Source organism: Scardinius erythrophthalmus, assembly GCF_964197995.2.
Source record: "Scardinius erythrophthalmus genome assembly, chromosome: 3".
NCBI lineage: Eukaryota > Metazoa > Chordata > Actinopteri > Cypriniformes > Leuciscidae > Scardinius > Scardinius erythrophthalmus.
The window spans coordinates 11,694,535-11,712,267 of record NC_138223.1 but is presented as its reverse complement, the minus strand read 5'-3'; the positions used below and the strand labels follow the sequence as shown (position 1 = coordinate 11,712,267).

The 17,733-nt window shown below is 38.4% G+C and overlaps 1 protein-coding gene across 1 annotated transcript; it reads right to left on the bottom strand.

Annotated features, from left to right (window-relative positions):
• Positions 1–1,884: 1,884 nt before the first annotated feature.
• ppp2r2ca (protein phosphatase 2, regulatory subunit B, gamma a) lies at positions 1,885–9,850 on the bottom strand (the record flags this gene model as incomplete). The annotated part of the gene is made up of 9 exons (XM_081362386.1): positions 1,885–2,176; positions 2,406–2,497; positions 3,225–3,394; positions 4,468–4,632; positions 6,266–6,443; positions 7,162–7,274; positions 7,627–7,801; positions 8,477–8,574; positions 9,787–9,850. The coding sequence occupies 9 exons, from the start codon at positions 9,848–9,850 to the stop codon at positions 1,885–1,887; spliced, it is 1,347 nt and encodes a 448-aa protein (XP_081218512.1).
• Positions 9,851–17,733: the final 7,883 nt, after the last annotated feature.

Here is a 17,733-nt window from a genome sequence, read left to right as displayed (position 1 = left end):
GTAAATGTAAAAAATCTTAAAATTCATTATAATGCACATACACACTCAAATATTTTATCGGGTATGCATTATAAGTAAAAAATATATTTTTTAATTCTCATCCCATAAATTAACTGGAAAAATTCATGGGTTCTTCGAATATTGTGGACAATCAGATGTCTTGCAGTCACAAAGGTTGAGAACCACCCATATAAGCACTTTAACAAATATAGATTTAACTGCAGACTTCCATTGCAAGAACATTACTTTAGTTTTTATTAAAGAAACTGAGGAATATCAGAATTATTGTTTGTTGTAAAGCTTCAGTTTACATTTTGTTGCTGGAATATTCCATTAAATTAACCAACTGATTTCCCATGCACAGTCACTACTGTTCAGAAGTTTTTCAGATCGGTAAGATTCCTTTAATGTTTTTAAAAGAAGTCTCTTCTGCTCACCAAGACTATTTATTTGATCCAAAATATAGCAAAAGCAGTAATATTGTGAACATTTTAAAATAATGGTTTTCTATTTGAATATATTTTAAAATCCAATTTATTCCAGTGATGGCAAAGCTGATTTTTTAGAATCATTATAGAATATAAAGTTCAAAAGAACAGCTTTTATCTGAAATGGAAAGCTTTTGTAACATTATCGTTCAAAGGTTTGGGGTCAGAGAGATTTTTTTTTTTTTGAAAGAAATTAAATTAATACTTTTGTTCAGCAAGGATGCATTAAATTGATCAAAAGTGACAATAAAGACATTTAAAGCTTTCTATTTCATTAAATGCTGTTCTTTTGAACTTCCTATTCATCAAAGAATCCTGAAAAAAAAGGATTCTTTTCAAAACATAAAAAAATCTCACCGACCGGAAAAACGTTTGATTGGTAGTGTATGTCTGCATTGTTTTATGGCCTGTGGCGCTAAATTTGTCATTTATTTTTCCTACATGGTTGTTTAATTTCCTTTTTGACGGATCCATAGCTACAATCATAAATAAAAAGGCAGTGCTTAACTGTGAGAGACCAAAGCTGACTAGATCAGAGTTAACTGACCCTAACACACGTCAGTTACCATGCACAGCGCTGCAGGAGGCCTTTTTGAAAGCGTGCAAACAGTGTGATGAGATTGACCAATACCTTTCACTTTTTTGCCATACAGGTGTAAATGTAACTCATCATGAGGTGTAAACCGGTTAAAGACAGTGTTCTGATAAAGTAGTGGAGCAATCCTTCTGTTCGGGTACATTTGAGACAAGTATTAGAATTCAAACCTCCTCCAGGTGTGAGATATAGTGATTCGGTCATAGGCATCCATGTTTCCACAAATGGTCAATTCGATGCAAAGTAAAATGAGGGCTCTTAAAGCAGATGCATTGTGGGATAGGTTTTTTTTGGGAAGCACGTGATAGGAAGACTGCTCAGAGCACTCTTGTTACCATGACAACTGGTGTCCATGGCAACCTGGCACAGAGGAGTGGAGCGGTCTCATTCCTAGTCTTCAGCCCAAAGGCACAACCCCTTATCCAAAATCAGCCGTCAATCACAGATCAGAGAAGTCCGGGATTGGCCATCAACAACATCCATCACATATCAAAGGAGTTCGGAATTAGCTGAACATGATGTCAATCGTGAAAATCCACGTACTGTGGCTCATTGGCAACATTCCTGGCGGTGTAATTAACCAAATAGTTATCAGATAAAGTCATTGGCTATACATAACTGCTCTCCTGGAAAGGCTTAGCTGCAAAGTCCATCTGTGTAATTTCAGGGTCTGGCAACTATGTCCACCTCCACAGGACCAATGATGTGTGTGTTTTAAAGGATAAATTTGATATGTGTGCATGGTTTAAATGTGTGTGTCCCTGTGAAAAGCATTACTGCAACCCCTCTACACATCTCTTGTCACTGGTTTTCTGCGTTGACCCTGTCCTGAAAGATATAGAGGTTGTTAGTGGCAGCAATGGCGATGATGTTTTCGGCCGGGTGCCAAGCCATGTGCAGAATCTTTTTAGAGAAGTCCAGACTGTCCACGCCCACATCACCCCTTCGACGGCGGCCCCCGGTGTAAACGCGGCGAGTCCGTAGCACAGCACGCGGTTTACTGCTCTCACGCCACGCCTCGAGGGTTACACCGCGACCGGTCTCGCGATCAAACATCCGGAAAAAACTGTTATACGCTCCTGTCATGATTACACTTGGAGGGGGTACGGTGAGAGACAGCAAAGCATGATGGGTTAAAAACAGAATGGGTATGTGGAGCAAAGAAGAAAAAAGAGAAACAAATGAGCAAATCAATAGGATAAAGACAGTAATGGAAATGCGAGAGAGAAAGTGGAAGGAAGAGAAAGAGGATATGAGTACAAAACAGGAAATATACCTATATTGCATAGAATATGATCATTCAAAGCCTCAGAAATGTTTACCTGTCGTTGCTGTTCCAGACGCACTCAAACTTGTCAAAGATGCAGTCATTTTCATACAACGAGCAGAGTTTACTTCTTAGGTACTCATGAACCTGACACAGAAGGAAATGTTTAAATATATATTTATAATTATTCTAAAATTCTAAAATGTATTCTAAACTTTGAACACATACATTTATGCTAAATGCAACTATAACAGAGTTAAATATTTAATTTAATTTGACTAGATATTTCACTATAAATAAAGTAGAAAGAAAGAATAAAACAGGGACTAAAATCTGTGGATTGTTTATTGAATCTGTTCATTTACATGAACAGTCTGAGGGAATATATTTGATCAGTGTAATTAAAACTAAAACTTTAAAAAAATAAATTTCGTTAATTGAAATAAAGCATAAATAAAATAAATAAAATAAAATAAAATAAAAATATTAAATAATATAAAATATAAAAATAAAAAACCAAAGTATATTACAAACTTTACCAACTTGTGGAAAATGGGCATCCGATGACCCCTTTAAACTGAAATAAAAATATAGCTAAAAACATAACAATAGCAAAAAAAATTACAATCAAACAAATTATACTAATAAATACTAAAATAGTATATAAATAAAACTAAAATAACACTGGACTTTCCAACACCTCATAGGAACGGACTCTTTAGGATTTACTTGAACGAATATAAGTATCCAAGTGTAAAAAGTTCTTATTTTCACATTAAAGAAATCCTCATCAGCTAGAAATAGTTTAGCTTAGCATATGTGTTGGAAATATCACGTGTTCATGCTGTTGTGTAAAGACCTGTATGATACCCACTTGGTAGGTCTCCACTGGGCCCTTCTCCATGTTAAGGTCCCATACTTTGACAGTCAAGTAGTCTCTGGTGAGCAGATAACGTCCACTATGGCTGAACTTAACATCGGAAACTGAAGAGATGATCTCAGAGAAGAAAGATCGATTGCCTGGATCTTCAGGCTCCTCAAAGACTGAGGTAGAGGAAAGATAGAGATTCAAACTGAGTTCAGATTCATTTGATATAATTAGGATGGTGCAGCTTTTATCAGCATGATGAGCCTCCATTATGTTTAGCTTCACTTTTTACACTCTAGCCGTCAATCATCAGGTATTTTCAGTTAATCAAAGTCTGCTGGGGAACGGTTTCAATGCTTTCACAGTTAATGATGGTAATGAAACATTTTCAACACTGTGTTCTGCTTGTGTTTTAATGCAGCTATAAGTGTTATTCTCACTACATCTGCTACAGTGCCAATTCCCCCACCAGCAAGCACAGCTTTTCTTCTTAATTGTTTTCACTGTCCCGCTGTCTCTCCCACTGCAGCGTTACTTCTAGCTAAGTAAAGAATTCCTCAAATTGAATATTTAATATAGGCATAAAGAATAGATTAAATGCAAGATTTGGGGATAGTTATAAGACATTTATCTTTCACAAAAGAGGCATTGTATATATCATTATAATTTCAAATAACTGTTTTCTATTTTAATATATTTTAAAATGCAATTTAATCCTGTTATGCCAAAGCTGAATTTTTAGCACATGTCACATGATCCTTCAGAAATCATTTGAATTTGCTGATTTGCTGCTACAGAAACCTTTCTTATTATCATCAAATTTGAAAATGGCTGCTTAATATTTTTGTGGAAAACATGATACATTTTTTTATTCAAGATTCTAAAATAAAAAGTACAAAAAAGAGCATTTATTTTTGTATCTTATTTATATCTTTATTGTAACTGTTTTATGATATTTCTATGGTGCTTTATTTCCTCTTTGGCTCTAAAGCTCCTGTCTCGATTCATTGCATTCATTTTGTGGCAAACATGATACATTTTTTATTCAAGATTTTAGAATAAAAGGTTAAAAAGAACAGCATTTATCTTTTGTATCTTATATATGTCTTTATTGTAACTTTTGATAAATTTACTGTGTCCTTGCTGAATAAAATAATTTCTTTAAAATAATTTTTCTTTTACTATCCCCTAAACTTTTGAACAGTACTGTAAGTAATGCAGTCCCTGTGCTTATGAAGTGTATACTTACTTTTGGAGTGCTTGTCACAGAGGGCCGACTCTCTCATGTCACAGAGGCGCAGTGTGCCTTTACTGCTGCTGTATACAAACAGGTGGCAGTGATGTGGGTGGAACTCTGCAGCTGTTATCACCTCCGTCAGGTCCTCCATATTGGCAGGCTTAATGTCCACAATGTCTGAGAAGGGGGAAGAGGTCAAGGAGAGTATCTGATATACAATTTGAAAGCTATGTTTGAGACTCCTGATTCTCTCATGAACGCAGATGTAAGAATGTCCAGTGAATAATGACTTAAAGAGGACATATTATGCCCTTTTAAAGTCTTGATTTTGTTTTTGGGTTCTACTAAAATATTTTTCCAATATTTTTTTACTTTGTTGCAGCACCTCTCTTTCCAGTCTGTCAGTAACGCTCTGTTTAGTTCCAGTCTCTATGAAGCCCCTCCTTCTGATAAGCGCAATGTGCTCTGATTGGTCGGCTGGACCAGTGTGTTGTGATTGGTCATCTGCTTTGAGCATGTTTCGGAAGTGCCATGCCCCTTGAAATAACCATAAAATTCAACACACTATTAACGTATTAAGTCAACCAGGCCTCACCTATTTTTTTTGCATATGCCTTGGGTGGGAATTATTCAAATGAGGGATATAGTGTCATATACATTCACAGAAGAAATTCAAAATTACAATCGAGGCATTTCAGGGAGTTCAGAAACAGTGCTTCCGGACACTGAGAATACCTCCCTTTGGAGTGGATTTTGTACTTTATAGCTTTGCAGACCTTTTTCCAAGCTCAAACAGTCACATTACACACTAAAGAAAGTTGAAAATGTAAAAAAAAGCATAATAGGTCCTCTTAAAATATTTTGGTTTGTTTCTCACACAAAGCTATTGCATGACTTCAGAAGATTTGGAATATAGTGCGTGAGTCAAATTCACAATTTTTATGGTGCTTTAACTCCTCTTTTGCTCAAAAGCTCCAGTCTCCATTCATTGTAACTACACAAACAAACAAATACATACATACATACAAAATAACTCCCTTTGGGTTCCATGGAAAAAGAAAGACTTTTGGGTTTGGAATAAATGTTGATTGAATATTCACTTTTAGGGATCACACCTTGCAAGGTTTGAACCAACAACTTCTTTTACTAGGCTGCACCAGGCAAAATTAACTGTCAATGTATTGTCAATATATTCCAGTTTTACATTGCTAAACGCTCAATGAGTGGTTCACAAAGCTTCATGCGGAAATAGAGATCACATAAGGTCTAACACTGAAAGCACACTGACAGTGGTAGCTTATAAACTATGCATCATCAGCTCCCTTGATGGTGTAAAGCTCTACGGTTCACGGTTGTATGATTATTATTCTGAGCACTCACACGCACACATACATGTTCATCCGCACATCTACTCAGTAAGCACTATGCATCACATGCAAGCACAAGCACACAACCTACAATTTTCCTGAAGGCAGCTATTATGTGTTTTAGAAGAGAGCATTTCCTTGGTGAATTATTTAAATGTTTCCATAGATATTTTATTTCTAGGTCAGAGCCCTGCTCAAAAGAAGAGCAGCTACGCAATCTGGAACACAAAACCCCTGGATTCAGTCCAGTCACAAGAACACAAAGAAATAAAAGCAGTCCAGTTCAGAAATAATTTTTGCACCATATTCACCCAACTGATGCAACCTTTATGCCTCTGTCCCAATTATTCGGTTTAGTATTTAAGGCCAGTGTGAAGTGTAACAAAGACTGCGTTTGATATTTTTTCTGTGAATATAGATAGGAGGATAGACATGAAGGATACTGAAGCTTCGGTCGGTGATGTCCAGGTGCCACATGTTGATCCTGAGATCATCAGCCGACAGATATGTCTCGCCATCGCTATTGACTGAGATGGAGTTGACGTGGTAGGTGTGGCCGTTAGCAAAGATTCTCCGTGGCCGCACTTCAACCATCAGGTCAGTGGGCTTCAGGACCGGCACCTGGAAGGAAATTGATTTTAGCATCAGAGGGCATCACTATGTAACTTATATAACAACTACTACTCATAAGTCATTAACAAACATTATTTAGGACCGAAATTTCGTGTACTTTCAAATATGATTATCATTTTACATATTCATTTGTTTGAAAATGAATTCAAATGAATATGCAAAATTTTATCTATCTGTTTGAATGCATTATATTAACTAGTGATCTTCTAACAAATGAATGTTATATATTGTTATTTGGCTAATAAACAGTATACAGTCATTATCGCAGGGTGATCGGGACCCTGATCACATCTTGTATCACCCTAAAGGGATTATATTTCGCGATAATAACCGCTGGCTGAAACTTATCCGGCTTATTACACCACTACTTACCAAATAAATAAAAAACTGGACACTATTGATTTGAGTTATCATTATCATCATGCGAGAAGCAAAAGACAACAGAGTAATATGAGAGACTAGCACAGTTACTGTATGGAGGAAATTGTTGATAATGACAACAGTCAATTATTCAATTTAGCAGTCAACAAACAAAAGAATTACATCACAGAATAGCTCTATCGACCAATAAGAAACATATTCCAGAGAGCTATGTATAATAAGTTGTTATCGTGCATGACAAAAATCAGTGACTAAAACGCATGCTAAATCAAACCAGTTATATTCAATGCAGTGGATAGATCTAATATGCCAGCTGTGAAAATACCCGTAATGAGGTCACTGTGGAGACATCCTTTATTCGCCCTTCTTCGTCCTTCAGATTGTAGCCCTCTGGCCGCTTGTCTCTCTCGCTCACCTTCCATAGCTTTATCGTTTTATCTGTTGAAACATACAGTACCTGAGAAATGACCAACCATTCATTTTTATAACTGAGACTTTATATACCAAAACATCAATATATATTCCAGTGGTTTTGCACTGCATTTTCATGCAAAAGGCATTGAGAGTCATTGCCCATGCTTATGATACTATAAATAATGGCTTTGTCTTACTTTCATAGAAATGTGTAATGCAACCCAGCTATTTAAATCGAATATCTGGTATTGATTTCTTGCACAGAATAATCACAATGCCGCCTAAAATTATTTCCCTCTTATAATGAATGGTTCATTTTCTACTTAGGTGGATTAGACAAGTTTAAACCATGATAGACAAGAAGAGGTGTGATTACCATTGGTGGAGAGGAGAAAGTGGGCAGCGTTTTGATGTGGCAGCCAGCGGATCTTATTGATCTTCTCCTCAATTTCCAAACTCTTCAGATAGTCAAAATCCGGTTCGTGACTCTGGAACGTACTGTAGACATTATACTCACCCGATTCTCCCAGCTCCTCACATTCACCTTTAGACTGCATTAAGAAAAAAGTACAATGTATATGCTTATGTACATAAATAACAGTCAAAATGTTTGAATTCTCAAATGTATAATTCACAAATGCACATTGCTTTAACAGTTTATGCAATATATATGATATTAAGCGTGAAATCTCCCAGTATAAAGAAATTCTTCTAACAGTTTTGCTACTTGTAAATGTCCTCCAAAAGATCAAATAAACAGATGTCTGATCTTTAAATGGGTGAAACTCTGTTTCCGTATGAGATGTCTCATAATAACAATGTGTTTTGTTCAGTATTTAGTTTAAAATCAGGGTAATACATGGAAAATGCACTGATTCAATGTTTCTAACTGTGATCTGTGAACCAGACGGCTCAATATCACAGTCGATATCTGATACGTTGTCTTTATGAAGTATTTAAACCTGATCTATTTTAATTATGTCATAAGGCTCTTTGGGAAATGGAAATTAAATTCACAACATGCATATTTAGTGTCCCATGCTATAGCGCTACAAAACGTGTGTAAAAACTAACATATCTAGTATTTTTAGGAGAACAGAATTTTTTTGTCATTACGACCTTTGATCTTCCCCTCCCCCATCTAATTCACTCTGCTGCTTAAAAAACACTACTTTAATCCCCAATTATCAATCACCCACTGTAGTGTTTAGCTCAGTTTGACCTACCTCTGTCTCTCTCTGGAAGATGACCACTCTCCCCCCCTTATCCCCTGTGGCCAGCAGATCCCCCGTCTGGTTAAACTCCACAGTAGAAATGACATCAGCTACAAAGAAAGAAAGTGGATTGTGTTCATTTATCAGCGAAAATAGTAATAAATAATATATATATATATATATATATATATATATATATATATATATATATATATATATATATATATATATATTGTATTATAAAATAATGTTATCATTTTATTATTGTCATATATATATATATATTTTTTTTTTTTATTTTTTTTTTAATTATTGTTATTATTATTAAATACCTGTAATAAAAAAAAATGCATTTATAACTATTCTAGTCATTTTCTGAAAATAAAATCAAAATATATATAACAAAAAAAACATTTTACTTTCTGTAAAAGAATATTTGTAGATTTTAGGGATGTGAACAACTGCAGGTGTCAGCACAGTATTTTTATCTTCATAGAAAATATATACAAATTCACACAGAATTGGAATAGATGGGTAGAGAAAAACTGCACACCTGGAGCTAAATGCTAATACTTTTACATAACAGTCTTGCATAAAAATCCCAGCTAAAAATATTTTACGGTACAAATTACCTGAAGTAATATAAGTTCATGAGTATGTGCTAGCACAGCACAACTGTGGTTTTGTCGACGCAAACACTTTTAGTCAAGAGCCTCATCTGGGCATATGGCTTCACATTGTACACCCTAATAGTTGATAAACGGCATGCTCTTGCTCCTGCCAGTGCAATGATGATGACACTTAATAAAAACAGCTTGGCTTGCTCCTGATGAAGCATTCAGTAACATAATAATGGCAAGGCCTGCAAAAGACACAAATGTTTCCTAAACAGTTTAAGACTAATGTGCAAGTGCTTGAATGGGGAAGTTAAAATACTCGCTGATTCTCTTCAAAATCAAAAGAATATGATTTAAAATGAAATGCAAGACTATCTTGATTCTTGGTTGCACAAGCATGATTCTGGATGGCTTACAGCACCCAATAAAAATAATTGAATGAAAACAGTCTCACTAATGCATGCTGTAACCAAATAACAAATGTGATGTGGGACCAGGTGACCAAAGTCTGATGAGTCAGCTGAATATTTAGAAGACCGCACAGCTGCTGAGATCAAGGTTATATTCAGGACTTCAGAAAGGTGAACAGGATCAAATAACAGTTGAGTGTGTGTGTGTGTGTGTGTGTGTGTGTGTGTGTGTGTGTGTGTGTGTGTGTGTGTGTGTGTGTGAAGATGGAGTGTTCATGCAGGTGTGTGCACATACCTTCTGTGACATAGTCTCGGAGGAAGCTGTGATTGATTTTGGGGCTCTCACTGTCCTCACCCATCGGAAGCAGCGGAGTGCGTAAGCGCGCCCGTCCGGAGCAGAGCCGTCCAATCCGTGCTGTCCCACCCCCCCGGTGCTTTGCCCATGCTGCTGCGGCCTAGCAGAGTAGCCTGCCGCACAGCATCCTGGGATACAGTCTGCCTTTGTGAGGAGGAAGATGAGCGGCAAACGATGAAGGTGTGAAGGATGCCACGACCAGACAGGGAAAAGGGTGGAAAAACGGGATGAAAAAAACGTTCAGTCAGCTGGAGAAAAGCACCTTGTCATATGCACACGTGCTTGAGCGCACGTCCTGACGCTCAGTCAACACTGCCTGGCAACAAGAAATGCAGAGGGAAAAAAAGAGGATGTAGGTGTGTGAGTGATCTGTAGATCCGTCGTGCTGCGGTAAGTCCTTTTCCAGGCGCTCCCTGGGTGCGGTAGTCCTTGAAGGAGAGCAGAGGATAGAGGAGGAGAGAGAGACAGGTTGTCTTTCACAGGAAGGATGAGGAAGAAGATGAGAGGCCTGGTCCTACCTCACAGCTTCACGGTGTGTCCTCTCCCTTCTGCTGCAGTGTGACGGAGAGCGCGCGTGTGTATGCGTGCTTGTGCGTGAAGGGAAAAGAAAGATGAAAAAGAGGGGGGAGGGAGAGAAAGAGGGAGAGAGAGAGAGAGAGGATACCGCTAGCCTGTCTTTCTCGACTACCACTGCTGCTGAGCATCTGCACAGCATCACGATGTCACAGAAGCCTCCTACCTGCTTGACCAATCAGAGCTCAGCTATCCTCAGTTGCCCCTCCCACTGCAGGTGACAAGAGGAATGAGCTCAGAGAGGAGAGTAGATGAGGTATCAGGGAGAAGCAAGAGAAGAGAGGCAAGAGAATCTGGGATGCGGTGGAGCCAGAGATATTCATTGGAGTGAGATGTGTGCCACAATGAGACTGATGGGAAATGTGGAAAGATGACATCCAAAATGGGAAGGATGAGAGAGGAAATGCAGATAAAAGAAAGCAAATAATGGAAGGACAAATATACACATTTGAGGTAAGAGAAAAAGGTACATGAATGTGAAAAGAGGTTTGACAGATTGCAAGGAAATACTGTAATATGATTAAATTGGGAAGACATGAAGATCCTCTGAAAACTTGTTGAGTTGCTCCCCCTAGTGTGTGTAGATAGTAATAAACAGTAGGATGGGAAGGTTACGATTGAACAAATGTCAAAACTAAGGAAGCAAACATTTGAGTAATAATTGTAAGGTTATATGCATAAACATTTCTGGTAACGTTAATCTAAACCTACTTTAATTTTGCCATTTCTGTAGGGAGACAATAAAAAAAAAAAACTGAGGTAAACAAAGCAATGCCAAATAAGCATAGGCTATGTTTACTGCGTAAAAGGTCTGTAGTTAAAAATGACTAGATGACTTTTGTACTACAACATTGTTGCATCTCTGTCTTAATTAAATAAACACACGGACACCACTTTACTTTCTCAACCTCCTTCACTCTCCTTCTTTTACTGAATGTCTTACACTGCCTTTTCTCTTTAGGCCACAGCGCCTTCTAGTGACAACTGCTTGAAACAACGCCAGTAATACTGATACATTACATCCCCCCTTTTCTTTGGATATAAAATCACATCACTTAACTGAACATGTTTAAGACTAAATTCTATATTAACTCACTGAACATATCTTGAACCCCCTTTTTTTTTTTTTAACAATTCTCAACATATTTATATACTTCACTTGCCATTTTCATTAGATCAAACACTCTAACATCTATGGCATTTGTTCCTTTCAGTCCATGACATAATCAGATAACTTCTCAGGCAATCGTCTAGTCCTTTGGGGTCTATCCGGTTTTGGTGTGATTGGAAAATCAGCCTTGGGACTTTGATCATGAAAATTAGAGTCAGGACAATAACTGTTTGTGTTCTGATCTGTCTGTTCACGTCCAGTTCCTACGTCGGCCGTTTTATCGGTGTTGAATCTTTTAACATGAGTGGTGTTTCGCGTGTATCTCGCCCCAGTAGGTGATTCCACAGTCACCTGATTTCCAGTTTTGCTCACGACCTGGTGTGGGATTGGATTAAATGGAGTTGTGAATTTATCCTTCTTCTCCTGTTGCACAAGCACTGTGTCACCGACATTTACTTTTGAGTACTGTGCCCCTCGACGATCATCTGCATACTTCTTTGCTTTTGCTTTTTGTTCTGCATCCCTATCGCATACTTGCTGATCTTTGCATGCCTCTGAAAGGTTGGGCAACTTTCCTCGAATCTTTCTGTTAAAAAGCAATTCGGCTGGGCTTTTTCCTGTCGTGGTATGTTCTATACCCCTATACACAGTGACATATTTCCTCAGCTCTTTTTTCCAGTCAAGTCCCTCAGCCTGTGCAATTCGAATTCTTTTCATTAAAGAGGAGTTTTGGCGTTCCACTTCCCCATTAGCCTGAGCCCATTTGGGAGTAGTTTTCACATGTTCAATGCCATTGTTCTCACAAAATGCACCAAACTGTTCCGCCTTGAACTGAGGTCCTTGATCTGACCTACATGTAACAGGTAGTCCATGTCTACTAAATATAGACTCCAGGCTGTCTATAATTTTTTCTGATGTTGTTGACATCAATACATCATATTCGTAGTAGCGACTATAATAATCCACTACGACAAGTATGGAGTGACCAGTTGGGAGTGGTCCTAACAGATCTATGGCCACATCCTGCCAGGGTCCATCTGGTAGTGGCGTTGGTCTTAGTGGTTCAGGTGCGTCCGGCCTGGATACCACCTGGCACCCGTGACATGACTTGCAGTACTTCTCTGCGGCTTTATCCATACCCGGCCACCACACTTTGGACCGGAGATGCTGTTTAGTGCCCACAATTCCTAAATGTCCTTCGTGCGCTAGAGCTAATGCCCTGAGTTGTAACGCTTTTGGTACCACTATCCGTGTTCCACGGAGGACCAAATGGCCAATACAGCACAACTCGTTGGCTATTGGAGCATATGCTTTACAGTTCTCAAAATGTCCACTGTTAACTGCAAAACGCACCTCTTTCAACTCCATGTCGCTCTCAGAGGCTCTCTCGACTTCTCTGGTGGTTAACGCATTAGGAGTTGCACTCACTGCAATGAATCGGACGTATTCCTCTGACTTATGGATGTGTCTCTCAGTTTTTGCTGTTTCCCCCAGCAGTCTTGACAGCGGATCTGCAATATTCTGCCTGCCCGGTAAGTACGTGACCCTGAAATTGTATGGTTGTAATCGGAGTACCCATCGCTCTATACGTGCACAGGGTTTAGAGCGGGGACTGTATATGGCCTCTAGCGGTTTGTGGTCCGTGATCAGCTCAAATTCTCGGCCATAAATGTAAGCGTGTAGTCTCTCACATGCCCACACGAGAGCTAGTGCCTCCTTTTCTGTCTGTGAATATCTACGTTCACAGTCCGTTAAGCAGCGACTCACATAGCATATTGGCACCGTCTCCCCTTTTTGGATCTGAACTAAGACAGCTCCCAGCCCCACTGGGCTCGCATCCGCGATCACTTTGGTTGGTGCGCATTTATCAAAATAGGCTAACGTGCTTGCTCTGGCCAATTCTTCTTTTAGCGCCTTGAACGATTGTCTTTGTTCTGGCCCAAACTCAAAGCATGTCCCCTTTTTGGTCAAGCGTCTTAGTGGTTCTGACAATGTCGCAAACTGTGGGATGAATCTGCTGCTGTAACCCACCAGACCTAGGAAACTCCTAACTTCTGAAGACGTCTTTGGTTCTCTTGCCTCCCTTACAGCTCGCACTCTTTCTTCTGTTGGACCGATTCCTTTCTCAGACAAAAGAATTCCCATGAATATCAATTTGCTCATGTTGAACTGGCACTTCTCAGCGTTTAATGTCAATCCCCGTTCGCTCAGCCTTTTAATGACCGCATGTAAACGTTGATTGTGCATTTCTTTGTCACTAGCATGAACAATGACATCATCTGAGATATTTTCTACCCCCTCAATTCCTGCTAAGGCTTTGGCAATCTCGTGTTGATACTGTTCGCTGGCGGAGGATACACCAAAGATCAGCCTTTTATAACGATATACGCCATTATGCACCGCAAATGTAGTGATCTCCCTTGATTCAGGGCTGAGCTCCAGTTGGTGGTAACCCCACTTTAAATCCAGCTTGCTGAATATAGTTGAGCCATTAACGCCTTGGAGAATTTCATCCACTGTCGGGATGGGGTAACGCTCCCTCACTATAGCACGGTTAGCCTGCCTCATGTCCAGACACAATCTTATCTCTGAGTTAGCCTTTGGCACAATGACCACAGGATTCACCCATGGTGTGGGACCGCTGACGGGTTCAATGATGTCCATGTCCATTAGCTCCTTTATTCTCTGCTCTACTGCTCTTCTGAGATTAAATGGAATGCGTCTGAGTGGCTGTGCTACTGGTTTTACACTCTGGTCTATGTGTAAGGTGACTTGATTGGTGTTTAACTTGCCAACCCCACTGAACACTTCTGGATATTTTTGTTGCAGTGCTTGCTTTATTTCCATCACAGCAGAGATGTCAGCTCCTATTTTCAACACTCCCAGCTTAATAGCAGTCTCTCTTCCCAAAAGTGGTTCTCCTTTCCCTCTTATCACAATGAATTCAGCCTGCTCCGTTTTATTGGATATATTCACCTCACATTTGAATGCACCCTTGACTGTTAGGGGTTGGTTGGAAGAGTATGTGTATAGCTTTCTTTCAGCTTCAGGAACATATGACTTGCATTTAATTTTACTCTGTTTAAGATCCTCCCAGGTATCTTCATCAATTACATTATTTGTGGCACCTGAGTCGATTAACAGTGTTAGTTTTACTCCGCCCACAAGGAAAGTCAACCTCTCTGACATCGTATTCTCTTGGACAGCAAATGCATAATCAGCTTCCTCCACATTATTTACACGATTCTTTTTTTGGTGTTTTGTGCGACACATCTTGGAAAAATGGTCTTTTCCATTGCATTTATGACATACTTGACCCCGTGCTGGACATATTTGGTCTCTGGCTAAATGGTCCTTGTGTCCACATCTGTAACATTTCCTATCTACTTTTTCATCTGTTCCCTCTGCAGGTCTGTTTCTGGTGTATCCTTTCTCTTTTTTGTCTCTTTTTTGCACAATTCGATTAACTGCACCTGTTTCAGGTTTCAACGACATCACTGACATCTGCTCTTCAATTCTCTCACACTGTGACGCTAATTCCACTGAACGAGCGAGCGTAAGACTTGGACCTTCCTCCAGTAATTTCCGACGAACATAATCTGACATGCATTTGCTGAGAATAGCATCTCTTATCTGATTGTCTGTGTCTGTTTGAAACCCACAGTCTTTTGCAGCTTGCCGCAGGCGAGTGGCAAATTGTTGTATCGTCTCACCTGTTTTCTGAGTCAACATGTGAAAAGCTTGTCGGGCGAATGCTGCGTTGACTTGAGGCACGAAATAAGAATTCAAAGCGGTCACTGCGGCGTCATAGTCAGTTACCTCCCCCGTGTTCTCCAGAGTTGAAAAGACATCTTGTACATCTGGTCCCGCGAGGTGTAGCATTAAAGCCCTCCTCCGTTGTTTAGTCGCGTCCGTCACATCCCCTGTGATGATAAGTCCTTTCCCATCTGCGTACAATTCGAAAGACTTTAGCCATCGCGTCCATCTCGGTCCTAGCGTGGCTGGGTCCGAAAAACATTCAAAGTTCTGGATCCCGCTTTTCTCTGTCATTGTTTCGGTTCACAGCTTTAGATGTACTGTTTTTTTTTTTTTTTTTGTTTGTTTTTTTTTTTTTATCCTCGTCGCCAGTGTTGCATCTCTGTCTTAATTAAATAAACACACGGACACCACTTTACTTTCTCAACCTCCTTCACTCTCCTTCTTTTACTGAATGTCTTACACTGCCTTTTCTCTTTAGGCCACAGCGCCTTCTAGTGACAACTGCTTGAAACAACGCCAGTAATACTGATACATTACAAACATAAATTAACTACAGCCATAATTTAAACATTACATTTGTTGCCAACACTGTTATTTTATTATACTTACACTTTTTTTTTTAACGGAAGTTGCCAACAATAAGGCTACAACCACAAAGATGTAACGCAAAAACAGGGCTAACGTTACCTGACAACTACAGCCATTTGTAACGCCACTTGTGCGCCAAAACGGTTGTTTGAATGCCAACGGTAAATGTGACCGGTTATAAAAAATATTACAGCGTCTTCTTCAAATTTTGCGTTTGAGAGGGTTAACTGTAACTTATGTAGTCTATATCGTAGAATATGTAGTAGCCTAATAATAATACCTAAAACCTGTTTGGAAACAGTCTTAATTTTTGCAATTTAATTTGGTGCCGCTAGTGGCGCAGAAATCGCCTAAAAGCACTTTAAAGGGATAGTTCAGCCCAAAACTTTCATTTTCATTATATTTACTCACCCTCAAACGAAAGTCTTATGGATTTGGAACTACTTAGCAGTTATTTAAGTTAATTAGGGTGACTATTCTATATCATTTTTGGGTTAACTAACCCTTTAACCCTGCTATAAAACTGTATTAACGCTTAATACAATGAAAAATGTACTCTTTTACCACTTGTAGTAGGCCCTATCGATACAAAGTTCATCCGCTGGAAGTCAGGCAGTTGACAGAAAGTTCGTCACGTCGCTCAGGTAAATAAGGCAAGCCTCTGGTTTCTATTTTTTCTTCTTTTGGAAGTACCAGTAGAGGACGCTAATATCAAATACATTTTCAAAGAGATGCACGTTAGGCTATTGGCATGGCGGTGTCACTTGAAATTCAATGCAATGAAATGAAATAGTAAAGACATTTTTATACTTGGAAGTATTATACTTTACATAATTATATTATACTTTATATATTATACTTTAGAAATATTGTAGGCTACTTGGTGTAGCCTACTTTTGTGGACTTCATAAATATTACATCACAATATCACTTTAACATAAGGAGCTTTGGCTCCTGTAGGCCACTACTTGTTTTTCTGCAGTGAAACTTTCGTAGGGGAAGATGAAGTGCTTTCTAGAAAAAGGAATGTGGTTAAATATTTTCTACTCATGACTGAACCACAAACTTGGAAAGTCCTGATGATGACATTCTTCTACACACTACCGTTCAAAAGTTTTCAGTTAGATTTTTAATGTTTTTAAAATCTTCTGCTCACCAAGGCTGCATTTTAAAAATACAAACAAAAACAGTAATATTGTGAAATATTATTCCAATTTAAAACAGCTGTTTTCTATGTGAATATACAGTAAAGTGTAATTTATTCCTGTGATCAAAGCTGAATTTTCAGCATCATTACTCCAGTCTTCAGTGTCACATGATCCTTCAGAAATCATTCTAATGTGATGATTTGATGCTCAAGAAACATTTATGATTATTATCAATGTTGAAATTACATTTTTATTTCATGATGCTATGATGAATAGAAAGTTCAAAAGAACAGCATTTATCTGAAATCTAAAGCTTTTGTAACATTAAACACTACCGTTCAAAAGTTTGGGGTCAGTAAGAATTTTTGGGGGGAAAGAAATAAAATAAATCAATACTTTTATTCATCAAGGATGAGTCAAACTGATCAAAAGTTACAGTAAAGACATTTATAATGTTAGAAAATATTCTATTTTAAATAAATGCTGTTCTTTTGAGCTGTTTTCAACATTGACAATAATAATGAATGTTTCTTGAGCATCAGATCACCATATTAGAATGATTTCTGAAGGATCATGTGACACTAATGATGCTGAAAATTCAGCTTTGATCACAGGAATAAATTACAGTTTAAAATATATTAAAATAGAAAAGTCATTTTAAATTGTCATAATATTTCACAATATTACTGTTTTTTTATATTGTTTTTT